Raw genomic sequence first — 27296 nt, forward strand, 5'->3', positions numbered from 1 at the left:
TAATTCTTATTCCTCTTTAAAGATTTATTTTCATTGGTTCTCTGAGCTGTCCTATATATCAACAGTGTACAATTTTGGTTTCTCAGCCTTCTCAGCCTTTCTTTGCCAAATACTTAAAAATACTTCCGCCTTTTTTCCCCCTCTGGACTCTCTCCAAGCCATGAATGAGCTGCCAAAAACTCAACCCACAAACCTCTCAGTAGTGCAGGAAGCAAGGAGGAGTGGTAAACATCACTCTGTTCTCTCCTTAAAGGGTTCTGGAATGTTTGTGAGGGACAACCTCCAAATGATGGTTTGATAATTAAACAGGCTAATCTAGGTGTGGCCTGCATAGAAACACCTTCAATCACCTGATTGCCCAGTTGGCTTTCTTGCCTTTTTCAGGGAAGGAGTAATTTTACTTCTGTCACCACCAACGAATGTAAGTTATTGATCCTGCAAGTGGCCTCTGTATGCCACCATCATGAAAACTTTTCTGTTTGTTATCCTTTGTCTTTTTGCTGCTTGGGATCCTGTGAACTGCCAAAAAGGTAATATATTCCATTTTAGATATTTGCTTTGAGTTGGATAGGTTGCATATGGCAGCTGATGTTTCCTTCTATAGATTTCTTTTATGTGCTTATTTTCTTCACACAGTTACTTCTCTTCACCTCAGTTCCCTCTTGGCTTGTCTGTTGCATTTCTGTTTTTAGCTGTAAAAAATTAGCACTTTGTAGAGTTAATATTACCAGGAATTGGTATACTGCTTGAAAGAGTTATTTGAGCTTGAATAAACAAATTACAGCACATTATAATGCCTGCTTTATTTCTTTCTCCATTGTTGATATGTTTTATCTGGCTTTTAAATCCAAGATTACTAGAATTGCTTTTCATGTTTTGAAAAAACGAAAGAGGAAACAGATCCTAAAAAATACATGGTTGTATAACATTGACAGATGCTAACTTGTATGTAGAGATACAAATTTTGAAATAATTTCTGTAGATATTCAATATATAATAGCCATAACTTCTGGGTAGGCAGAGTTTAGGTGCACCTGTCCTGCAACTTGGAAGAATTTTATTTATTTTATTTATTTATTTTATTTAATCAAATTTTTATACCGCCCTATCTCCCGAAGGACTCAGGACGGTTTACAGCCCGATAAAAATACAAATATAATACAAGATAAAACACTAATTAAAAATCTTATTTAAATAGGCCAAAATTTAAAATTACAATTAAAATGATAAAACCCCATTAAAATTAAATTTAAAATTAAAATTCTAGTCCAGTCCTGCACAAATAAATAGATGTGTTTTAAGCTTGCGGCGGAAGGTTCGAAGGTCAGGAAGTTGACGAAGTCCTGGGGGAAGTTCATTCCAGAGGGTGGGAGCCCCCACAGAGAAGGCCCTTCCCCTGGGTGTCGCCAGTCAGCACTGCCTGGCAGACGACACCCTAAGGAGACCCTCCCTGTGAGAGCGCACGGGTCGGTGGGAGGCAATCGGTGGCAGCAGACGGTCCTGTAAGTAGCCCGGCCCTAAGCCATGGAGCGCTTTGAAGATAGTTACCAAAACCTGGAAGCACACCTGGAAGGCCACAGGCGGCAGTACAGTCTGTGCAGGAGTGGTGTCACATGGGAGCCATGAGGGGCTCCCTCTATCACCTGCGCAGCCACATTCTGGACTAACTGGAGCCTCCGGGTGCTCCTCAAGGGAAGCCCCATGTAGAGAGCATTGCAGTAATCCAGGCGAGATGTCACAAGAGCATGAGTGACCGTGCATAAGGCATCCCGGTTCAGGAAGGGGCGCAACTGGCGAACCAGGCGGACCTGGAAAAAAGCTCTCCTGGAGACGGCCGTCAAATGGTCTTCAAAGGACAGCTGTCCATCCAGGAGAATGCCCAGGTTGCGCACCCTTTCCATTGGGGCCAATGACTCGCCCCCAACAGTTAGCCGCAATTGCAGCTGGCTGTACCGGGGTGCATCCACAGCCACTCTGTCTTGGAGGGATTGAGCTTGAGCCTGTTTCTCCCCATCCAGACCCGTACGGCCTCCAGGCACCGGGACAGCACTTCGACAGCTTCGTTGGGGTGGCCCGGTGTGGAAAAGTACAGCTGAGTATCATCAGCGTAGAGTTGGTAACTTACACCGAAACCACTGATGATCTCACCCAGCGGCTTCATATAGATGTTGAACAAGAGGGGCGAGAGAATCGACCCCTGTGGCACCCCACAAGTGAGGTGCTTCGGGGTCGACCTCTGCCCTCCCGTCAATACCGTCTGCGACCAATCAGAGAGATAGGAGGAGAACCACCGATAAACGGTGCCTCCCACTCCCAATCCCTCCAGCCAGTGCAGCAGGATACCATGGTCGATGGTATCAAAAGCCGCTGAGAGGTCTAATAGGACCCAAGGCAGAGGAATAACCCCTATCCCTGGCCCTCCAGAGATCATCAACCAACGCGACCAAAGCCGTCTCCGTGCTGTATCCGGGCCGAAAGCCGGACTGGAACGGGTCTAGATAGACGGTTTCATCCAGGTACTGGGGTAATTGACGTGGCACCACACTCTCTACAACCTTCGCCACAAAGCGAAGGTTGGAGACCGGACAATAATTACCTAAAACAGCTGGGTCCAGGGAAGGCTTCTTGAGGAGAGGTCTCACCACTGCCTCTTTCAAGGCGGCAGGGAAAACCCCCTCCAACAAAGAAGCATTTGTAATCCCCTGGAGCCAGCCTCGTGTCACCTCCTGTGTGGCCAGCACCAACCAGGAGGGGCACGGGTCCAGTAAACATGTGGTGGCATTCAACCTCCCCAATAACCTGTCCATGTCCTCGGGAGCCACAGGGTCAAACTCATAAAGTTTTCCATAATATAAAAGGAAATAAACTTACAATAGACAGAAGATATAAATATATGCTTCGGGGAATCAGTTGAACACATGTGAGATTACTTGCTGAAGCTAAAGAAATCTATTTCCTGGCCCTGAGTCAACTGTGAGCCAAAGAAGGCTGGCACAGTAAACTCACATATGTAAATGAAGAGCGGGCATAAACTAAAAATGTCGTAAGCTGGGAAACTTCAGAGCAATCCTGTGTGATGACTATCTGAAACATTTGATTTGCATGCAATAATGATGGGATTTCCAAATGACACTGATGCTTCTGGTGAAAGAAATCCTGTAACAAAAAGGAATTGCTGGAAGAAGGATGAGTTCAGACACTGGTTTCTCATCCTACTAGGTGATGTAATTTAGCAGTAAAATTTATATGGATATTACATGCAATAAAAATGACAAGATTTCCCAGATTTTAGTTTCATAACTCTTTAACAATCTCTATCCGGATAAAACAAGATAGGTAGGTCTTAGTAGTGGAAAACTTTGCAGCCAGGACTGAGAATATACCAGGTGGAAAGTGGCCATTATTATTCTTCCCACTGATGTTGCCCTATTAATTCCACTTATTGAAAAAAAGCAAAGGGGATTTCTTCTTTTCATATGACATGGAGCAGAAAAATAAAAAAGGGAAAGGGAAACAGAGGGGGAAGGAAAGAAAAAAAACACATCATCTTTTGCTGTCTCAAAATCTTTTTTGTCTCATGGTGACCAGATCTGGACACAAGTGTAATCTTACTAAGGTACTAAAACTTCACTTGATCTTGATACTGTTCTTCTGTTGATGCAGCCTAGGATTGCACTGGCTTTTTTGACAGCTGCAGCACATTGCTGGCTCATACTCAAGTGGATGTCCATTAGGACCCCTAGAATTGCCTCACAGTTACTGCTGTTGAGACACATACCACCTATTCTACACCTGTGCATTTGGTTTTCTTCTCTAAGTGTAAAACCTTACTTTTCTCACCACTGAATTGGTCTTTGCTGAATAGGGTCCAGTGTTCAAGTCTGTAAAGATCTTTTTGTATTTTGAGTCTATCTTTTAAAATGTTGGCTATTCGCTCCAGCTTGGTGTTGTCTGGAAAGTTGATACGTTTCCCTTCTATTCCCTCATCTAAACTATAAATGAAGGTGTTGAAGAATTCTGCACCTGAGACAGAACCTTGGGGTACCCTCCATGCTTCCCTCTATGTAGATGTAGTTCCACTGAAGAACTACATACTGAGCGCAGTTGATCAGTCAGTTATGAAACCATCTGGTATTGATGTTGTCTATCCCACATTTTTCTATCTTACAAAGAAGTAGGCTCTTGACTACTTTGTTAAATGCCTTAGTAAAGTCCAAGGATACTATGTCCACAGCAGTTTGCTGGTCCTCTAATTTAATTACTTTAACAAAGAATGCAATAAATTTCACATGGCATAATCTGTTTTTGACAAACCCATATTGGCTTCTGCTAATATGTTTGCTTGTTTCTACGTATTCACAGATCTGTTGCTTGATTATCTTTTCTAGGATCTTCCCAGGTATCAATGTCAGGCTGATTGGTCTGTAGTATCTTTATTTAAAGGATTTGGAACCACATCTTTTTCAGTCCTCTATAGTTCCCTGGGAGTCCAGTTCAGGATCTTTGAATGGCTCAATGGTTCTGAGAGCATATCTGCCAGGTCCTTCAGAATCTTGGGAGGCAATCTGGCTGGTCCTGGTGATTTCAATTTGTCTAGAGTGGATAGGTGTTATTTTACCATTTTCTTGCTTATTTTGATTTGTATTCTTAATCTGTCTTTTACGGTGCTGCTTTTGGTAGGATGGACTATTTTTTTCCGTTTATGTAAAGACAGATGCAAGAAATGAATCAAGCAGTTCCACTTTCTTCCTGCTGCCTGTCACCTCCTTGTCATCTTCTTGACTTGTTTTCCCCATTAAGATTTCCATCCACAGAATCTTTCCCAAGCGCTCTCTAAATTTGTTGAAATCAGCTCTCTTAAAGCCTAAATACTGATTTGACTTTGTTCTATTGCTCATGCCTATGTTTTGTTGAATTCCAGTATAACATGGCCACTTTCCCTCCAAATTCATGCAAGTTTAACCCCCTGTCTCATTTCATCTATATTAGAAAGAATTAAGTCCAGTATAGCTGACACTCTAGTTCCCTCCTCTACCTTTTGAGTGACAAAGTTGTCTGCTAGGTTAGTTAAGAACCTGTTCGATCTTCCATTTGATGTAGAGTTTGTCTCCCATTTGACATTAGTTAAAACCCTCCATTATTATTGTATTGAGCTTCCTGCACACCTTAGCTAACTGATTAGCAAATCAGTTCACCTACTTTCTCTGTTTGGTTGGGTGGTTATGGCATTGTCATTCCTTTTTCCTTTTATATTAATCCAAATTTTCCAAGATTTTCATCCTTGTGTAATTATTTCTTACATATGTAATGCAATACTGCCTTCTCTTTTATTAGATCTGTTTCTTTTGAACAATTTAAATCACTCTAGTGGTACGGAAAGGGTGCGCAACTTGGGCGTTCTCCTGGATGAACGGCTGTCGTTTGAAGATCACTAGACGGCCGTCTCCAGGAGAGCTTTTTACCAGGTCCGCCTGGTCCGCCAGTTGCGCCCCTTTCTTGACCGGGATGCCTTATGCACAGTCACTCATGCTCTCGTCACTTCTCGACTGGATTATTGCAATTCTCTCTACATGGGGCTACCCCTGAAGTGTACCCGGAGACTGCAGTTAGTCCAGAATGCAGCTGCGCGGGTGATTGAGGGAGCACCGCGTTGCTCCCGGGTAACACCACTCCTGCGCAGTCTGCACTGGCTACCTGTGGTCTTCCAGCTGCACTTCAAGGTTTTGGTTACCACCTTCAAAGCGCTCCATGGCTTAGGGCCCGGGTACTTATGGGACCGCCTGCTGTTTCCACATGCCTCCCACCGACCCGTACGCTCTCACAGAAAGGGTCTTCTCAGGGTGCCGTCCGCCAAGCAGTGTCGGCTGGCGGCCCCCAGGGGAAGCTCCTTCTCTGTGGGAGCACCTACTCTCTGGAACGAACTTCCCCCCGGTTTACGCCAATTGCCTGACCTTCGGACCTTCCGCCGGGAACTGAAAACTTATTTATTTATACAAGCGGGACTGGCCTGATTTTTTAAATTCTAAATTTAAATTTTAAACTTTTAATGGTAATTTTATTGGGTATTTTTATGGTCAATCGACGGTTTTAATTTGGCCTTTTATTGAATAAGCTTTTTAATTGTTATTTTAATATGTATATTAATTGTTTTAAATGAAGGCTGTATACCGCCCTGAGTCCTTCGGGAGAAGGGCGGTATAGAAGTTTGATAAATAAATAAATAAAATAAATAAATAAATAAATAAATGTTTCAGTCATAGATTTCATCTCACCAAGTTTCAGTAATGGCAATGATGTCATATCTGCCCTCATGTAATAGGACTTCAAGTTCACCCTGTTTGTTCCTTATACTTTGAATGTTAGTGTATAGGCATCTGAGTCCTGTGTTTGCTTCCTATGTCTCTTATTTTATATTTCAGTTCCCCTTCTTTTTTACCACTTGGTTGATTGCCATGAGGTTTATGCTTTGGATTAAATCTTAAAATTTGGTTTCCCTCCCCCTCCAGTTTTAGTTTAAAGCACTCTGGATAAGTTGAGCCGCTTGACTTTCAAAAACGTTCTTCCCTATTCTTGTAAAGCGCAGCCAATCCCCTGCCAGAAGCCCTTCGTGTAGGTATTGTAGACTGTGGTCTAGGAATCCAAAGTTCTCTAGATGCCACTCGAAAGTTCTCTGGAGGGCAAGATGCTTATTAAGCCAGTCCAAAGTTCAAACAAATGGATGAGATTTCAAGATTGCTTAATCAAACAAGAGTCTTTTTTAAAAGTTATCTAGAAAGTATTCTAAATAATAATTTCTCAGATAAACCCCAATCTGTCGATTTCCTATCCAAATATTTCTATAAGTCTTTGTAATGATACTTGAATAATCAGAAGTTCTAATGAAATTTTTATGGTCCTTATTCTGTAGAGTAGACTGAGAACTCACAAAACATAATATCTAAATCATTTTTGCTCTGTTGCCAAGAAACCTGTATGTTTATATCCATGTACAGTAGTCACCTGCAGTTCTTGATTCAAAGGTGATCTTTATTTTTTTATATTTTAAATATATAATGACCTGCAAAACAAGAAGGATTCCTATATCTTTAATGGTGGAGTAAAAGTTTCACTTGGTGGTCTTCTTTGGCATTTGACCACTAATGTAAAGTTTGATATGTCTCCTATAAAATCCTGCATATTGTACATGAATGGGTGCATTCCATCAACCTCTTGCTCATCAAACAGCTATAACAGATATCTTATAGGGCCTAAAATTGACAGCATTAGACATTTTGATACTTCTCTTTTTGAAAAGTTTCTAAAGTTAACATTAGTTATTCACATTCATGAAAGTGAATGTAAGTGAATATCTGAATTCCCATTGCATACTGTCAGAAACCAGAGTTACAAACTATATATCAATATCACATTACACCTTAGCTCAGTGAATAAACAAGGTCATATATATTCGCATTTCAATGATTTTTTTAAAAAATTATACTGCTGGGTTCTCATTGATTTAAACAAAAATACCTTCATTAACACACACACACACACACACACACACACAATAGGTGATAGGTGATAATTAATGGAAGTGAAAAATTCAATTTTAGACTTATTGGAGAAAAAAGAGAGCAATGTGATTCATAAAAAAATAATCTTATTTATTCAAAAATAAGATTAATAGAACTTATTTTCTAATGACTGTTGTTAGGGCTCTGATCTGGCCATTATATATGCAAATGAACTCTAAATAGGTTCATTTAGATTTATTAGGGTTTCATCTCAGGAAACTAGGTACAACATTACAGCCAAATGCATCATGTTGTAGTGTGTTCTGTGCATATTAATTCATAAGAAACAATAAATTCATGAGACTTACTGGAAAATGAGATGACAGCTGCAAAATGGTGATCATGCTTTTAATTTTGTTTATTGATCATTGCTTAGCTGGTTTATGCTCTGTGCATATCATAGTTTGCCCCAAAAGGTATAGTATGATGGAATAATAATAATAATAATAATGTTTTAATTTGTATACCGCCCTTCTCCCGAAGGACTCAGGGCGGTGAACAGGCAAGCGATATCAGGGATGGGTTCTAGTTACCTTTACTACTGGTTTGCAACGGGAGCATGCGCAGATCGTCAATTATGAAGTGCGGGCGGGTGGGTGGAGCCTCCCGACGCTTTTACTATCGGTTCTATAGAACCGGACAGAATCGGGAGCAACCCACCACTGACTGATATGCATGTATGAGTCCTACTTTTGCAAATCCAAAAAGATTTTTTCTGCAACTTATTTATTTTTGCCTTATTGGAATGCTTCATTTCTCTTGTATCACCTATCTTGCATTTGTCCTTTTATTTAGACGTATGGTTACATCAAATGATACCATACCTTGATGCAAAACGTATCATATTTCATATAAATATGATTTGTGTCAAATTCTAGGGGTTCAGTTTCCACAATTCCATTTCTTAAGTTTATCATCAACAGATTGCTTAGAATATTTTCTTAACCCTCATTATTGGTGGATTCCTTTTTGAACCTATATGGTAATGTGTAACTCTTAACCAGGAGTTAAAGTGTTATATATTTAAAACGGTAGAGTTGCACATGTAAAAAAGTAACTCGGCATTGTGGAAAAAATTAAGTAGACTGGCTTTGTGAGCCCATGGGAATGTTTCAGAATGGGCTTACAATCCTGTTCATGTTTACCTGGAAGTAAATCCCAGTAGGTCCAGTGAAATTCCTGAATTAGTATATAGTAATTAGTAATTAGTATATAGGTCAGCGTTCTTAAAAATTAGATAGCCCTAGGTTTGGAGTCTTATGAAACTTGATGTTCATTAGTATGTATGAATTTTTCTTTTCTTTTTTACTATCTGTGGTCTGGTATTTTATATATGATGTATTAACTCAAAAGAATGTAATAGGTAAATTTTATTGAGATTGTTTATATTATTATTATTATTGTTGTTGTTGTTGTTGTTGTTGTTGTTATTTATTGAATTTATATAGCCGCCTATTTACCTATGGCAACTCAAGGTGGCTTACAGAATATAAAACCTCATTGAAAACAATAAAACTAATAAAAAAGAATCAAATAAATTAATTTAATTTAATTTAATAAAATAAAATAAAATCACCCCCGCCCCAGCGGCAGCAGATCACACAAGCCATTTAATGGGCTCCATCCTGCTCTGGTTTTCCCAGGTCCGCTGGCAGAACCAGGTCTTCAGTGCCTTTCAGAAGAGTATTAGAGTGGGCCCTTCTAACCTCTGGGGGAATGATATTCCAGAGAGAGGGAGCCACTATGGAGAAGGCCCTTCTTCTGGGTCCCACCAGGTGTACCTCCCTATGAGATGGGACCTGCAGCATTCCCTACTTCCCCGCTCTGATGATTTAATCCACATAATATGGAGACAGCAACATTTTCTTATTGATTATCTTAAAACTACCATATTTTGGTTAAAAAAAATCTGGATGACCATGAAATGGAAGCAAACAGATACTGAAAATGAAAATTTCCAGATGCTTTCTTGAGGGCAGACAAGAGTTTAAGATGTTTTTGTATCATTTTGCTTCATTGTCCAATATATTTGTATCCTAGAAATGATAGCACAAATGAACTGTTGTTAAAGGAAAGAAGTCTTGGTAGGACTTTTGTAGTAAGACAGGGTTCCAGTAGATGTTTCTTGTAAAAAAAATAACACATTTTATGGTGTCTAAAACATTCATCATGATGTCAGATTTGGCCACCAAATGCCATTTTTTAAAAGCAATGGACACTGGCTCATTGCAACATCTAACAATATATTTCAGAATTGTCAATTATCATTAAGGTAAAAGTTCAGGGCTATAAACAACTGCAGAATAGAATAGAATAGAATAGAATACTTGGAGGTCTTCTAGTCCAATCTTCTGTTCAGGCAGGAAACCCTATATCATTTCAGATAAATGGTTGTCTGATTTCTTCTTAAAACTTCCAGTGTTGGAGCATTCACAACTTCTGGAGGTGATTTGTCCCACTGATTAACTGTTCTCACTGTCAGGAAATTTATCCTTAGTTCTAGATTGCTTGTCTCCACCCATTGCTTCTTGTCCTGCCTTCAGGTGCTTTGGAGAATAGCTTGATTCCCTCTTCCTTGTGGCAACCCCTGAGATATCAGAACACTGCTATCATGTCACCTTCTTTAGTCCTTCTTTTCATTAAACTAAACATACCCAATTCCAGCAACTGTTTTTTATGTTTTAGCTTCCAGTCCCCTAATCATCTTTGTTGCTCTTCTCTGCACTCTTTCTAGAGTCTCAACATCTATTAATCAATCAGTCAGTCAGTCAGTCAGTCAATCAATCAGGTAGATGAAACTTTACTATTGGATCACTATGCCGAGCAAAGTTTCATTCTTGTGCCACACCTGAAGACATGAGAGTAGCCTTATCAAGAGTTGGCAGAACTCACTTCCTTTCAGGTGTAGTTTATTAAAACAAACATTTTTGTTCTCCAGATGCCTCTAATTTGGTACATTTTTTCTCTATTTGTTCTTTGGTTGTTTTACATTACCTAGATGTTACTGAATAATTTCTTAAAATTGTCTGAGATTGAATGCAGAATGATTGATGGGGAATAAAACGGATGACTTTTCACTTTGTTTTAAGTTTATAATTCTTCAAATGAAGACTACATTTAAGGACACTGAGCTCTGTTTCCTTTCACAGTTGTGCACAAAGTTGATTTTTCAGAGCCATGAATGGGAAAAAAAATCTGTTTTATCTGAAAATCCATTTATCTGCATAATTACTGATGGTACATTACGTTCCGAACTTTTTAGTGCCTGGCTTTTTCCATGGCTTTCACGTCTACTGCCTACCTCTTCTGAATTGGATTTCACCAAATTGAACTAAATCCTAATACCCTATTTTTAACAATGTAAAAAAAAAAAGTAAAATACAGTTCTATTTTTAAAAATAAAGGCAAGATGCAAAATAAAGAGAGAACTTTGGACTTTTTTCCATTGGTTATTCAAGTCTAGCATTAACTATGACAGACAATCTGCTCCTGTATTAACTGAGGTAGAGCTTTTATTTACTTTTAGAATTCCTCCAAAGTTTCAGGATTACTGAGGATTACCCAGAATGACACTACTGATAATAGAAAAGAATTACTAGTTTGCACTTTTCTTCTTCATCTCCCAACAATTCTCTCAGTTTTCTTAAAACTGCATGCTGGGGAAGCTGATCCTGCTTTAGATCCTCAGGGATTTGACCGCAGTTCTGAAGAGAGCCTGTGTGAATTGCTCCGTATCCATAGTTTAGAAAATCGGAGTGCTTAACCAAGTAAATAGATCCAAAAGCTATAAAAAACATATCTATAGCTAGAATGTTTAGGGGTGTCCAACCTTGGGATTTTAAGACTTATGAACTTCAATTCCTAGATTTTCATGGCTGCCTGAGGAATTCTGGGAGTTAAAGTTCACAAGTCTTAAAGTTGCCACAAGTCTTAAAGTTGGACATCCGTGGTTTAGATTTTAAAAGTCTTTGTTAGGGCTTTATACAAAATGGAAATCCAGGCAGATTTTAAATTCAAAAGGAGTAGGGAGTGAATGTACATCCTTATTGCACCAACACTCAGCAATAATGAAAAAGCTACAGATGCCATCAGGACATCATTTTATTTTTTTTTGAAAAAAGATGCATACACTTTTGTCTTAGAGAAGACAAAAAATAAGACTGACAGCACTAGGGTAACTTTTGGCAAATCAGGTCTGTTTTCCAAATTATCATAATCACTTTTGAAACTGCCCAATTATTTTGAGATCATCCCTGACTACTCTTTAGAAGGCCAGATCCTAGATGAAACTCAAATACTTTGGCCACCTAATGAGAAGGAGGAACTCACTGGAAAAGAGCCTAATACTGGGAACGATTGAGGGCAAAAGAAGAAGGGGACAACAGAGAATGAGGTGGCTGGATAGAGTCACTGAAGCAGTTGGCATGAGCTTAAATGGACTCTGGGGTATGGTAGAGGACAGGAAGGCCTGGAGGAATGTTGTCCATGGGGTTGGGATGGGTCGGACATGACTTCACGACTAACAACAACAACAATTATTTTGAGAGATTGCAGTATTGGGGAAGACAGATTTAGTTTATTTTCAAGGTGCGGCAAAGGTTGGGTATTTTTCCAAGAAAGATTGATAGCAAAACACAACTGGGCTGGGTTAATTAATCACAATGCTGCAAAACAATCCAACCATTTTCTTCATAAAGAGATTTGTCAAAAATTTGCTCAATAGGTTTCAACATGCCATCTACAATAAAAACATTGTTTTTGACAGGCAAGTCATGAGAAGAGATTACTTTCCTGACTTCTATTTATTCACTGGTTTAGCTAGGGCTTTGCCCAAAGGGCACAAGAAAAATGGCAGGCAAGCTACTGGCAAGGCAAGCTACTGTATATAAACAAAAAGCAAACCTGACACACACTAGCACTGATGATGTTACCCGGTCAGGTAATGAAACAACTGCAAGCAAAGAACCAAGCTCAGATAGCACTAAGCACTCCACAAAATACGTATTTACCATAATCTTGCATTAATTCCTTTTCTTCACAGTTAATAGGACGCTTGAGCCATGGCTACAAGGTGTAATTGCTGTTACAGTGTTTTTGGTTTTGGCAATGATTTGCTTTATCATCAACAAATTATGTTGCCAGGATGAAAAGTAAGTGCTGATTTTTCTTTCCCTTGTTACTACATGTGGCATTTCACTTGGTTTTATTCTATATAAGACTGTTTGGTCACGAGATCTGTGATTGGTCTCCTCATTTTCCTAAGTAAATTGGCTGTAGAGGCCATTAAACTAAAGTCAAGATATTAACGGAACAAGGTCCCAATGCTGCTTTTTCCAAAAGGCAACTGGACTTCCTTGTTTTGTTTTTTCCCTCTATGAAAACATTTTGCTTGTCATCTTCTTCTTGGATGAGAAGTGAAATGTTTTCAAAGGGAAAAAAACAAAACAAGAAAGTCCAGTTGCTTTTTAGAAAAACCACCTTTGGAACAATCATGGCCTTGATGATTGAGAATCTCTTATAACATGAATAAAAGATCAAAGATCTTCTTTAGAGTTTTCTCAAAGCGGTTCATCCTCAACCTTGTATTTATATTACTTTGCTGGAAATGGGGAAAAAAAGCAGATTTCTCAATATTTTATCCTGTGAGATTGAAATTAGAAAAATAATTTCCCAATTATTTAAGAGTGGTAAGAGTAAACTGGTTCCATGCCCAAGGGCTGGATTACTTTATTTTTTTCTCATCGTTTCCTCCTAATAGAGAGGGAGATCTCCCAGTGCCACACCTGATTTAGCTATGGAGGTAAGATCTGAGTACCAAAAATCCAAATGGATTTGTTATCCCATGTTAGTAAAGACTTAGATTTAATATATATTTATAACAATTGTTTGGAATTTTGTGATCCAAATCTGGTATAGTTAGAATATTGTCCTCACAATATTGGGTTAGGCAACTTAGCCCTTTCTTCTAGCAATCAGAGAAATACAAATTGAGTACCAAATCTTGTGGAGACATGATGGCTTCACGTACAAAATCTATATGCAGATTAACAAATTAATTAACACAGATGTTGGCTCTTTTAATTTTAACCCACGGTGTCCCATATTTATTAGACAGAATGGTGGGCTACCTAACAGCAAACTCTTCAGCATACCTGAAGAGTTTACATAACAGAAAAATTCCCTGTCAAGAAGTCCCTGAATCCAAGTTGAGGAACTAAAGCAGAGGTCTTCAAACTTGGCAGCTTTAAGACTTGTGGACTTCAGCTCCCAGAATTCTCCAGCCAGCATAGCAATTTAGGGTATTGACTCCAATCCAGGGGTCTCCAACCTTGATCCCTTTAAGACTTGTGGACTTCAACTCCCAGAGTCCCTCAGCAAAGCTGGCTGAGGAAGTCTGGGAGTTGAAGTCCACAAGTCTTAAAGGGACCAAGGTTGGAGACCCCTGCTCCAATCCACTAACCATTTTTAAACCATTCAGACTGAATCTGCTTTCCTCCATCTAAAATACATTATTCCACATCCTGTACTTTGGGATGATAAAAAATAGTTTTACCTTCTCTATGGCATTCTTTCAAGTATTTGCTATTATATCCCTTCCCATACACTCTGTTCCTTCTCTTTTTCTTCATAGTATCCCTATCGCCCTCACTGCCCTTCTCTAATTTAGGTTTCAGATTCTCTGAACTCTTCTTAAAGTGTCATGCCCAGAAATGGGCACAGTTGTCAAAATTGGATCTGTCCAAAGCAGTATCTGAGCTAATTCTCTTGTTGCTGCTATACTTTGAATAGAATAGAATAGAATTTTTATTGGCCAAGTGTGATTGGACACACAAGGAATTTGTCTTGGTGCATATGCTCTCAGGGTACATAAAAGAAAAGATACGTTCATCAAGGTACAACATTTACAACACAATTGATGATCAATATATCAATATAAATCGTAAGTATTGCCATCACAAGGTTTACTTGGTGATTAAGTTGTAGCGATTGAATAAATGAACTTTTCAGAAGTGATTTGCCAGGCTATGGAATGTTCAAAGCAGGCATAGAATAGAATAGAATAGAATAGAATTTTTATTGGCCAAGTGTGATTGGACACACAAGGAATTTGTCTTGGTGCATATAGCCACTTGAAACAACCTATACCTTTCTGCACACTTTTAATCTTTTCCCCCCATATGGTTTTATTAAATATTACAGCTGTATAGATAAAAAAATGCAATCTACAAAAAAAAAAGACTAGAAAGAAAAAGTGCAGAAAATAAAAAAAGAATAAGAATATAAAAGAAAGAATAGAGAAGAAAGAAAAAATAATAAAATGAACATAACAAAAAAGAAAAAAAATAACTTCTCCCTTCATTTCAAAAAGTATAATCAATTTTAATAACTTACTAAATACAATAAATAATGCCGTCATATATTTCTTAAAACACAACAAACAATCTCTTCGTATCATATTTCTTATCTCTAGACACATTATTTGATCTTGGTTGGATAAGTCTATTATCTAATATAATGTTATAAAATAGCAATATCTATTTTAATCTTGATCAAAAAATCCAAATTCATATTCCTTCCTTTTAGTTTTAAAATCATGATTTTAATTCCTTCAAATAATGTCCTACAATTTTATCTCTTCTTTTTTTTTCTTTGTCTATTTTCACCAAGTCTTTCAAAATTTTAACAGGTCTCTTTTGTAAATCCAATATAGGAACATTATCCAAATTACTCTCCTGGTTATTTGCTTGTTTGTATGTATGTTCCTTTTAATTATTAAAACATAAGCTTATTTGAATATCTAGTATTTTATCTTTTTCTGGATTGTTCTGGTACACTGTTATTTTAAAATCCACATTCAAAATCTACTTTGAACTTATCCTGTTAAACATGATCCTCTTCCAGAATTATAATTTTTTAAAATTTATTTATCTGTTAAACTTATATGCTGCCCATCTTTCAAAGGTGACTATAGTGGCAGACATTCTTAAAATTGTTTATTGTTCATATATCTCCTGCAGTACATTCAATGTTATTTTGTTCCATTCTATTTTAACAAGTCAAATTGATGTGCTTCTCCTTTAATTGTAATATTTACTTCACTTTAGCTTCATTTGGTGTCAAATCTTCAAAATCCCATTCTATTACATTCTTGAGGGATGTGTGAGTGGAATTCAAAACATGACCTATTTTCCCATGGGAAAGATTAATTTCAAAATCCCATTTCAATCAAAACCAATAGTCTATGTATAACTTTCTTAGAGTATTCCTACAAAAGTTGCTTAATCTTTAAAGTCGCCCTTAAATATTTTTCTTTAAGGATTGAAGAAGACTCACTCTATGAATTCCATCAGACTTGCTGGTGCAAAGGTTCTTAATATCTGAAAGCACTAAAAAAGTAAATCTAAAGGTGATTAAGAAATGAGGCTCAGCTCAGCTTTATATCCATAATGGCTATATCGGGATTGGGGGCATAAATGAAATCCCTCAATTCCCAGCCATTCTATTCATTAGCTGATTGCAAAAACCTCAGTTCCTGTGGTCTACTTGCAAGGAGCAGCTGTCCAAAGTGATGTACACATTCCCACAATCTTTCTGGAGGGATTTCACCAGCCAGGATCCATTTTCTGGTCACTAATCTCAACTGTGATGCCATTCCTGCTCCTTCAGAGATGTCTAATTCATCAGAAATCCTCATCAGATTTTTAATCTTAATCAGCTGAAATGCATCTTTATTATGGATTACGTCATTGTGTCACCTATAGAGTTATTGTTCTATTAATGATGTAAGCTTGACACTCTTGGGTTCCATCTTATGACATTCAGAAATAAAGAAATATGATCTTCAGCTGAAAGAATTATACATATGAATTGCTCCTCCAATTCATCCTCCCCCCCCCCCAGTGTTTAAACATTTTATTAAGTTACAGAATAAAATACAAAATACAAAACTAAATAGGAAGACTGTTGTGGAGGGAGGGGAAAGAGAAGTGAGGAGGGGCTGGGGAAAAGGAAAAAAAATGTTGACTTCCGACTCCCTCTGTTGCAGTAAAATAAAGCATTAACATCAAACCACAACTTTTTGCTTTTCCATAATAATATAAACCATCCATTTCTATAAACACATATCAATCTAACCGATAAAACCCAAAATCAAAGTTTCATTTTTTTCCCCACCTCAAGCACAAAGTTCAGAACTGGTCTCCGTGTGGCTGTTGTGGTCCATCAGCTACGGAGCTGGCAACAGAGTCGGACAGCAATGAGGCTGAGGTGAAGCCAGAGCCATTGGGAAGTGAGGTGCGGACTCCAGAGCCTCCAGAGACTGATAGTGAGGCAGAGGAACAGGAGGAGCCTGTTCCTAATGCACTCATGAGAAGAGCTGCCAGAAGGCAAGAGCAGCTCAAGCAGAGAGGACAACTCGGGAGTAGGGCCAGGAGGTGATTGGCCCCTCCCATAAGGCTTAAAACAGACCAGCACCTGTGTTTCAGCTTTGCTGGAAAACAACGTTGTAGCTGCGTCTTCTGCTCTGTCTTCTGCTTCATGTACGTCTTTGTTTTTGTGGCTTCTGGACGTTTGCCAGGAAGGGCCTTTGGCAGTTTGCCTAATTGGACTAATGTTTGTGAGATAACTGAGGAATTTGTGTTGGGAGGCATTTGTTTTACTTTGAGTTGAACAACGCTGGGAATGAAGTAATTCCCAGCTGTTCAAATAAAGTTTGTTTTTCCACGGACTAAGTTTATTACTACCTACTTGGGACTGGGTCACACAGTGGCAACAAAACAAACTTACATTCTTTTCTTTAATCAAAACGGTCAATTTAGCCATTTCTGTCAACTCCATCAGCTTCTGTAGCCTTTCGTCCATGGTGGGAATCGAAATGTCCTTCCATTTTCGTGTGTACACTAGACTTGCTGCTGTCATATATAAGATATATATCGTATATAAGATCAAAGTTCCAATTTTTTTTCTCCCAAGTCTTTTCCCATCCTTTTTGTCTCATTATGCTCCTTCTAATTGCTTCTGCAGGAAGTCCACAGAAGATAAACAAATGTCCTTCATGAACAGAAATACTAAAGAGTCCATCTTTTCTAATGGAATGGAAGGAACATATTCAGCATCTGCAGCAGACTTCAGGTTGTTTTCTAAACTATTAAAAAGTATAACTAACAGCACCTTTCCAGAAATACCTGCAGAAGTAAATCTCATTGTGTTCAATGGGGCTTATTCTAAAGAAAGTGAATACCAGATAGTCAGCCTACTTCTGAAAACAAAGTGCTTTTTTGATTCCTTGATTTATCATTTTCTCTCTGTTTTACTGCCAGTTAACTATATATCGTAACAGGGACAGACAATGTTTATTTATTTATTTATTTTATTTTATTTATTTAGTTTGTCAAGCATGTATGAGAAAACAAGTATAAGTATGATCATAACATATAAACATATAAGTATAAAGAGGTATAAGTATATACATAAGAAATGAGTATGAATAAATGAGAACAGTAGGACAGGAACGGTAGGCACGCTGGTGCACTTACTGTATGCATGCCCCTTATGTGATCAAAAATGTGATCAATAATGTGATAATGTGATCAATAATGACCGATAAATGAAAAGTCTCACACTTTTTTACTTAATTGTTTCTTTTAGCTGTTAATATGGCTATGTGTATAACCAGCAACCCTGGATTGCTTCACTTCTGAAATCTATAGGAAAAAGAAATTGACTTATGGATATTTTAACCATCTTGGGCCATTTGGGAACATCAAAATATCATTCAGACAACCTTTTGTCTAAAATGGTATAGGTAGGGGTTGAGCAGGGGATTGGACTAGAAGATCTCTAAGGTCCCTTCCAATTCTGTTATTTTGTTATTTAGAACACGGAGTTGGTCTTTTTCCGAGGCAACAATTCTACTAGGTTAATCATGTACAGGTGCTAACCCTGTGAGGAAGTCCAGATAAGAAGTACAATCAGGAATACTAATCCTCATTGCAACATTGCATTAACAGACTCTTGCAAGACTTTGCCTTTTATGCTCCAGAAAACTAGAGACGGTCCCTTGTGAATCCTTTCCCATGCCCTCCTTCCAGGGGTAGGCTTCAAAAAATTTTGCACGGGGTTTTCGGCCGGTTGCTGGGTGGGTGTGGCCATGGTGGCATGGTCTAGTCGGCCTCCTGCACCATGGCGGGAGGAGCGTTTTTGCGTTCCCTGGACTTCGGAGGCTTTCCTTGAGCCTCCGGGACGGCGAAAACTGCCTCTCCAGGCTCCGGAGGCCCTTCCAAACTTTCGGCAGGCCCATTTTTTCACCCTCCCCAAGCCTCTGTGCACGACCTGCACTTACCTACATCCAAAATGGGCTGCATGGGGACTCCTGGGAGGGGTGGGGTGGGTGAGGCCAGCCAGGAGTGGGATTTGGGGGTTCTCCGAACTGCACAGAATCTTAGCTAGAGATTCTCCCGAACCTCTGCAAACCCCCAGCAGCCCACCCCTGCCTCCTTCCATCTATGGGCTGAGTCCAGTCTCTGGCTCTCTCTTCTGTCCCCCAAGGTCATTCCCACATATCATTACATCAGAAGCAACAAGTGGTTATATCAGTGACTAAAACGAAGCTATCGAAGTGCTGTCCCGGTGTCTGGAGGCCGTACGGGTCTGGATGGGGAGAAACAGGCTCAGGCTCAATCCCTCCAAGACAGAGTGGCTGTGGATGCCGGCATCCCGGTACAGTCAACTGAGTCCACGGCTGACTGTTGGAGGCGAGTCATTGGCCCCGATGGAGAGGGTGCGCAACTTGGGCGTCCTCCTGGATGAACGGCTGTCTTTGGAAGATCATTTGACGGCCATCTCCAGGAGAGCTTTCTACCAGGTTCGCCTGGTGCGCCAGTTGCGCCCCTTTCTAGACCGGGATGCCCTATGCACGGTCACTCACGCCCTCGTGACATCTCGCCTGGATTACTGCAATGCTCTCTACATGGGGCTCCCCTTGAAGGGCATCCGGAGGCTGCAGTTAGTCCAGAATGCGGCTGCGCGGGTGATAGAGGGAGCCCCTCGTGGGTCCCGTATGACACCTATCCTGCGCAGATTGCACTGGCTACCTGTGGCCTTCCGGGTGCGCTTCAAGGTGTTGGTAACCACCTTTAAAGCGCTCCATGGCATAGGGCCGGGTTACTTACGGGACCGCCTACTGCTACCGAATACCTCCCACCGACCCGTGCGCTCTCACAGAGAGGGACTCCTCAGGGTGCCGTCAGCGAGGCAATGTCGTCTGGCGACGCCCAGGGAAAGGGCCTTCTCTGTGGGGGCTCCCACCCTCTGGAACGAACTACCCCCAGGACTTCGTCAACTTCCGGACCTCCGAACCTTCCGTCGCGAGCTTAAAACACATTTATTCATCTGCGCAGGACTGGACTAGATTTTAAATTTATTGGTTTTAAATGGGTTTTATTATTTATATTGTTTTAACAATTTGGCCTTTTTAGAATAAGTTTTTTAATTCTTATTTTAATCTGTATTTATATGTTTTTATTTGCCTGTGAACCGCCCTGAGTCCTTCGGGAGATAGGGCGGTATACAAATGTGATCAATAAATAAAATAAATAAAAAGAAAGTATGACTTTTACCAGATAATGGATTAAGGGCATTTGTCACCCATCTCCAAGATTGCAAATACCAATCATGTCCATCTTTTACTTCCACCCAATCACTGCTCTTTCAATGAAGGGAAAGATCATATGATCAGGACACTACCATGAATATCAATGTGGCAGAGGTGGGTTTCAGCAGGTTATGACCAGTTCTGGAGAACCGGTAGTGGAAATTTTGAGTAGTTCGGAGAACAGTAGTAAAAATTCTGACTGGCCCCGCCCCCATCTATTCTCTGCCTCCCAAGTCCCAGCGATCAAGAGGAAATGAGGAAGGGAATGGAGATTTTACAGCAACTTTCCCCTGCCATGCCCATTAAGCCACACCCACCAAGCCACACCCACTGAACTGGTAGTAAAAAAATTTGAAACCCACCACTACAATGCGGCTATCTCTAAATGGGAGAAGAAATTGGAGGGAGATCTATGCATGGTATCCTTGAAAATAGGAGGAGTGCCAATATAATACATAAATAATACACATTCTTTTTCTAATATTTCAGCTGTGACGAAGCCCCTCATGTCTATGAAAACCAAGTTGTGCTTGAATGTGACACCAGGACTGAACATCATACTGAAAATCATGTAAATGCTGACTTTCATTGTGGCCCCATGACTGAATGTCACACCGAGTCATGTAGTCATGCGGACGTTACCACATGTATGTAACTTCATTTTGTTATTTATTCTTATATTTTAAAACCTCCCTATAATATAGATTCCTTACAAGAGAAGCCCACATCATTTATATGATTTTAATCAATTTATTCAAAGACCAACTATATAGGGGAGGCATATTAACATTTTTGCAGTGGATTTATTTGTCTAAGTTCTGCATATGTCTGACAGGTAGAATTAATTGGCACATAGTATTCCCTAATATGTTTTTTTCACCAAAGGGAACTCACTAACCTATTTTATTCTATTTTACTTTTCTTGTTTCATCTTTGTAAGCTTAGTGCTGCAGATGGTCCACAAGCTCACTTTCAGGACCTCGGCAACTCAGTGTTATGTCCCTGTTCGTTATCAGGGAATTTCCTGGTTGAAAATTATTTTTCTTCATGGTAAAATATTTTATATATTTTTTCAATCACCCTATAGGAGCACATGAATAGTGTTGTTAATAAAGCTGAAGGCATGGTGGTAGTCTTCCACCAATTGCTTCCAGTTTATTTTTTTTAATTCTTGTTATAGAGTATATGTCCATAAAAGCATATGTCTTTGGATGAGGCTGGAATGATGTCTGTATAAAATTCTCACACGTGAATTTTCAGTTTTCCTTTACTTATCTGCATCAAACAAATGGAAAAACTCATTAACTATAAGCATATATAATTGGCTGTTACTTTTCTAATAAAATTTGTGAAGAAATACCAGACTCCTGATTTTTTTTTCCTCTGCTACCATAGACTAACATGGTTCTTCTCCTACAAAATTAACTTTTCTGAATTCTTGGAGAATCTCAACAAATGTGTGGGTATAATTATTGGTGGTATATTCGATGATAGATCGAAACTAGGCAATGTTTTTGATTACCACTTCCACAGTCCCTTGCCATGGGTCATATGGGTTGAAACACTTAGAATGCAATATTGCAGACTAACTCTGCCCACATCCTGGAGTTTGAACCTGATGGGCTCAAGGTTAACTCAGCCTTCCATTCTTCTGAGCTCAGTAAAATGACAGTCCATATTGTTGGGAGCAATATGTTGACATTATAAACTGCCCAGAAAGTGCTGAAAAGCATTAGGGGGTCGTATATAAATCTAAGTGCTAATGCTAGTGATACAATTTGAAGCCCTATGATATCTCGACAGTATTCAGGTTATCAATCCCTGACTATGCTATAATTGGATCTTCCAAAGGCCTTTGATAAAAGAGTCTCCCTGAAGGCTCTTAGTAAACTTAGACTTTATGAGATAAAGACAATCCCTTTGCAAATCAGCAATATTATGCTCTTCTTTAAAGGATGGAAATGGACACTTCCCATAATGATATAAACAGACTGGTTCCCCAAGAAAGTAGAAATATGTAGCTTATTTCCATATGATTTAGAGTTGGGTGCTCAGTTGTCTTGTCATATCTTATAAATGAGTCTATATGAAGCCTAATTTGGTTGGATTTAATTTTAAAAGATTAGAGAGTCATTGTATTTGAGTTGGGCAGCTATAGAAATTTGTTTTCTAAGTTTATTTTTCACATTTTTGAACTGCCCATCTTCCCTCAGAGAGGACTCTGGGTCGTGTACACCAAAGTATTAAAATGTAAAAACAGTATATAAAAGTTTGAAAAATTAGATTGAGACAAGGATGATAAAAACAATGCTAAATTAATCAAAAGAAGAGGGGAGGGCTCTCAGGATATGATGGTCATAAATGTGAGGATTGGCCACAAAGCTTTTTTTTTTTTACACTGTTGTAGCTTCAAAGGTCTCTAAATAAGACAGTCAGTAAGCAAGGACTGTATAAGGCAGGGATCTCCAACCTTGGCAACTTTAAGACTTGTGGACTTCAACTCCCAGAGTTTTGGAATTTGGAATTTTGAAATTCTGGAAGTTGAAGTCCACAAGTCTTAAAGGTGCCAACCCCTGGTATAAGGAACATATGAGCCATGGTGGCGCAATGGTTAGAATGCAGAACTGCAGGTTACTTCTGCTGACTGCTGGCTGCAGTTTGGCAGTTTGATTCTCACCAGCTCAAGGTTGACTCAGCCTTCCATCCTTCTGAGGTAAGTAAAATGAGGACCCAGATAGTTGGGGACAATATGCTGACTCTGCAAACCACTTAGAGAGGCCTGTAAAGCATTGTGAAATGGTATATAAGTCTAAGTACTACTGTATAAAACTATCCTCACTGAAACCACATAGCATTCAGCATGTTTAAAAGATTGGGTGTGCTTCCCCCTAGAGATCAGCAATGAGTATGAAGTCACAATAGTTTAAAAGAAGAAATAGTTTGTAAAGGCATTAGTTTGAAATACAGACCATGTCAATTGCCGTTTGTATGCAAAGAAGTCAGTGAGAACATAGGTTTGTTTTTCAGATGTGAGCGTTTTTTTAAAATCAAATACATATTTCCACAGCTTAATTTGCTTGTTCATGTCTTTCTGTCAATAAAACTGTTCCTCTTTTCTTAGATTGAAAAAGATATTTTAGCTATTATATCAGGGGTAAAATGCTCCCAGTTCAGACCGGATTGGCCGATCCAGTAGCAATGGTGGCGGGTGGTTTGGAGAACCGGTAGCAAAAATCCCTGCCCCCACCCCCATGCCCAACTGAGCCACACGATCATCAGAGTCTTTTTTAAACTTTTAAAAGCATTTTTTAACAACTTCTTCATTTTTTGTAAAAAAAAAAAGCTTTTAAAGGGTTAAAACAAGGCTCTGACGATCCCAGGTGAGGTGCCTGATTCAGAGGCTTTTTTTTTTTGCTTTTAAAAGCATTTTTTAAAAGGTAAGAAAGCTGAAGCCTGCTAGGCAAAAAATGGGGGGGGGGAGTTCATTTGAGAGAGAGACAGAGAGACAGAGAGACAGAGAGAGAAGGAGAAGGAGAAAGAAAGAAAGGAAAGAAAGAAAGGAAAGGAAAGGAAAGGAAAGGAAAGGAAAGGAAAGGAAAGGAAAGGAAAGGAAGGAAGGAAGGAAGGAAGGAAGGAAAGAAAGAAAGAAAGAAAGAAGGAAGGAAGGAAGGAAGGAAGGAAGGAAGGAAGGAAGGAAGGAAGGAAGGAAGGAAGGAGGGAGGGAGGGAGGGAGGGAGGGAGGAGGAAAAAGGAGAGGAAGGAAAGACTACAAACCTGGCACTAGACGCAGCTTCAGAGGATAATCCAGGGCTGGAAGGGACCTGGAGATCATCTAGTCCAGCCCTGATCCAGCAGGACATTGTTAGTGAGTATCTGTCTTTTGATCCTCCAGTCACATAGCCATACCCACCCAGTCACATGACTGCCCCACCAAGCCACACCCACCAAGCCACACCCACAGAACCGGTAGGAAAGAAATTTAGATTTCACCACTATATTATATCTGTATAGTGCTCAGAGAAAAATATGAATTTAGGTCCTTCAAGTAATTCTTCAGGTTCAATCAAAATTTGGAGTTGGGTTATATCTTCCTTTACTGCCAGGAACTGTGCACTTTGTGTCAGGGTACTGGTGCTTGTGCAGTGGAATTTTTTCTCTTGGGAAAAAAAAGCTTTATTTGTTATTATCTAGAAAACAGCCTATCTACCTGTATAATGACTGTGGCAAGCTAGAAACAAAGGATATCAACCCAAATATTGTTCAAAGATTTTCAGTGTTAGGAAGGAATACTGTATTAGGAATGTGCACTACCTGAGTTTTTTATAAAGTAATAAAGGCACGATAAAAATAAAAAAATAAAGGGGATGGGGGAAGGGAGGGGGAGGGGGGAGATAATTGTTAAAAAAAAATTATTGTAAAACTTTTTCAATTAAAAAAAAATAGAGATAGATAGATAGATGGGTAGGTAGGTAGGTAGGTAGGTAGATAGATAGATAGATAGATAGATAGATAGATAGATAGATAGATAGATAGATAGATAGATAGATAGATAGATAGATAGATAGATAGATAGATATGACAGATGACAGATATATCTGCTGACCAATGCATTGTAAAAAGCAAACTAAGGGATAAATAATGATTTTATATATGCAGTCATTCTAAAATGTAGATGCAGTCAGGAAGAACATAAAAGGCAATCTTGTGTACAAATCTTGATGTAAGAGTTGTGTTCATTAACATAAACAAGGTCCTGCTTTGTTGTGCTTTTTTGTTTGTTGTGCAAATGCCTCTTGATGTGCAATTTTTTTTTTTTTAATTTGATGTGGTTAAAAAGGAGGAAAGAATTTAGATGTTGTATCACCAGAAAGACTGCTTTTTAGTAAGTGGCATGGATTATCTTCATTTTCCAACTCACTTCCTTCAGGTCATCAGATCTCTTTAAAACTATTTATAAACTTATTTCTGGAGGTGGTATTCTGGAGGTGGTATTTCTGGAGGTGGTATTGAATCATACAAACTTAAAGCTTAATTCCTAGGAAAACTGAGGCGTAAAATATGACTCAAACCAAGAAGCAATTAAATCACTGTAAATTTTTTCTTTTAGCATATAACAAATACACATATTTTCCTGTATATCAAAATATAGATCCTTTCTCAATTTTTAAATAAAAGAGGAAGTACAAAACGAGCTTTGTCCCTCAGTTTTCAAGTTTTAAGCTAAAATTACATATTCAAATATTTGACCTTATAATTTCAGTTGTAGAATACTAGGGAAGGAGTTAAGCAATTTTCCAAATTCAAGGACTGTGAACTTAAATCCAAATTCATTCCCAATTTACATAAATGTGTATTGATAAACTTTAATACTTCCAGATTCAGCATGCCTTCACAGTCAGTCTTAGGAAGCAATAGACCATTTTTAATGTTGTTGGTTTGGCAAATACCAGATACCTGAAATTTAATTCCCTGAATATATCTGGAGGGAATGCAAGAGCAATTCAGATGGTCTCTTAGAATAAGTAGGATATTCACACTCATCTTTGGGAGCCGGGAGCCAATGGGACAGATCAGTGTAGGATTTTTTTAATCTTCAGATTCTTTTTTCAAAGGAAAACAGCTTTGAATGCACATTTGAATACCATTTTGTCTAGAAATCTCAATGCAATAGCTGTATGAAATGTTCTTTTTTTTTTTCCTGTTGGAAGTCTCTCCATGTGGGCAAAAATCTGAGCAGCGGCAACAGTGGTATGTGCAAGTGAACATACAACTGCACATGTGTGTGGGCAATACAAGATAGCACAAAAGTTTGCCTAGTCTTTGTTCACACGAATGAAAGAAATAAAAATGCCATCCTTTGTGGTCTGTACACCCAGAAGCACTCAAACAAACACCCCCTGAGCCTTCCCTTATCACTTTATTACACCTGCTAGAATGAATAGATTAAAAGGCAACGGGAGGGAGGGGAGGCAGAAGAATCTTGCAGAAAGAGTGGGTCGGGGATTGTTAATTATTCTCTGGGGTCTCTAATCTTTAACTGGCAAACAGCATCACTAACTGTCTTAAACCTCCTTCTGGAAGACACTGATAATAAACCATCTGCATGAAGGAACCCAATTATCTAACCCTCAGTAGCCGCCTCTGACATGGCTGTAGCAGGAGATAATAGATGCACAGTATGTAATAATGACACGTCATTTATGATTATCTCCCCGATACATGACCTTTTTAGCACTTCTAAAAAGAGAGAGAGAGAGAATGAGCATCCTGGGTGCTTAGCATCTCTACACACACACACACGCGCGCGCACACACACACATATACACACACACACACACACACACACACACACACACGTCTTCTTCAGCCCCGTGATGTAACCTTGTTGCAAGTGCAACTGGAACCTACCGAGCTGTTTAATTGGATTTATGGCCGTTCCCATCAGACCTCTTTAATAAATGGCTGTTTGAGGTGCAGCCATCGTTACCATGGCGACTGAAAAGAGAGAGATGGCTGAAAAAGTACAGAAATAGCATGGTGATAAGAGCAGCCCTTTGGGCAGAACACTCAGGTGATTAGATATCTATTGCCAGAGCCAGTTACCTCAATCTCCCACTCCATCTGATTCCATAAGGAGCAGATTCAATGGATCCTTCAAGAGAGAAGTCGGCAATGCAGTTATGGGTGTTTCTCTTGCTCTACTCATGACACAAAAAATGATGTGTTCGTATACATGTTGGCCTACTAACCGACAACCTCATTTCAGCCATAGATGTGAAACTACCCTCAACGGTTGCAGTATGATTTAGCACAGGGGTAGTCAAACTTTTTATACCTACCGCCCACTTTTGTATTTCTGTTAGTAGTAAAATTTTCTAACCGGTTCCACAGTAATGCGCTGTGTATCGTCGTCTGCGCATGCTTCTCGTGCATCATGGATTGGGTTTGCGGGGGGGGGGGGCGCCGGCTACCAGCTCTGCTTGTCTGTTACAGCTGGGTGGTGTGGGGGGAGATGCGCGAACTATTCTGGGACGAGGCTCTTTTTTTTCCGGTCGCACTATAGCGCCATTTAGCTTCACTTACGTAAC

At 39.3% G+C, this 27296-nt stretch overlaps 1 protein-coding gene across 1 annotated transcript; it reads left to right on the plus strand.

Moving 5' to 3' along the window:
• The first annotated feature begins 210 nt into the window (after positions 1-210).
• Positions 211-21565, plus strand: PDZK1IP1 (PDZK1 interacting protein 1). The gene is made up of 4 exons (XM_058177672.1): positions 211-530; positions 12598-12706; positions 17580-17687; positions 20698-21565. The coding sequence occupies exons 1-4, from the start codon at positions 464-466 to the stop codon at positions 20861-20863; spliced, it is 450 nt and encodes a 149-aa protein (XP_058033655.1). The 5' UTR covers positions 211-463; the 3' UTR covers positions 20864-21565.
• The last annotated feature ends 5731 nt before the right edge of the window (positions 21566-27296 follow it).

The sequence above is a fragment of the Ahaetulla prasina genome, chromosome 3 (genome assembly GCF_028640845.1).
Source record: "Ahaetulla prasina isolate Xishuangbanna chromosome 3, ASM2864084v1, whole genome shotgun sequence".
NCBI lineage: Eukaryota > Metazoa > Chordata > Lepidosauria > Squamata > Colubridae > Ahaetulla > Ahaetulla prasina.

Bases quoted from the DNA above. Each gene is read 5' to 3' on its own strand.
- PDZK1IP1 (XM_058177672.1), top strand. From the start codon at position 464: ATGAAAACTTTTCTGTTTGTTATCCTTTGTCTTTTTGCTGCTTGGGAT. The intron at 12,707-17,579 runs GTAAGTGCTGAT...TTGCTTCTGCAG, and splicing joins TTATGTTGCCAGGATGAAAA to GAAGTCCACAGAAGATAAAC. The intron at 17,688-20,697 runs GTTGTTTTCTAA...CTAATATTTCAG, and splicing joins GCATCTGCAGCAGACTTCAG to CTGTGACGAAGCCCCTCATG.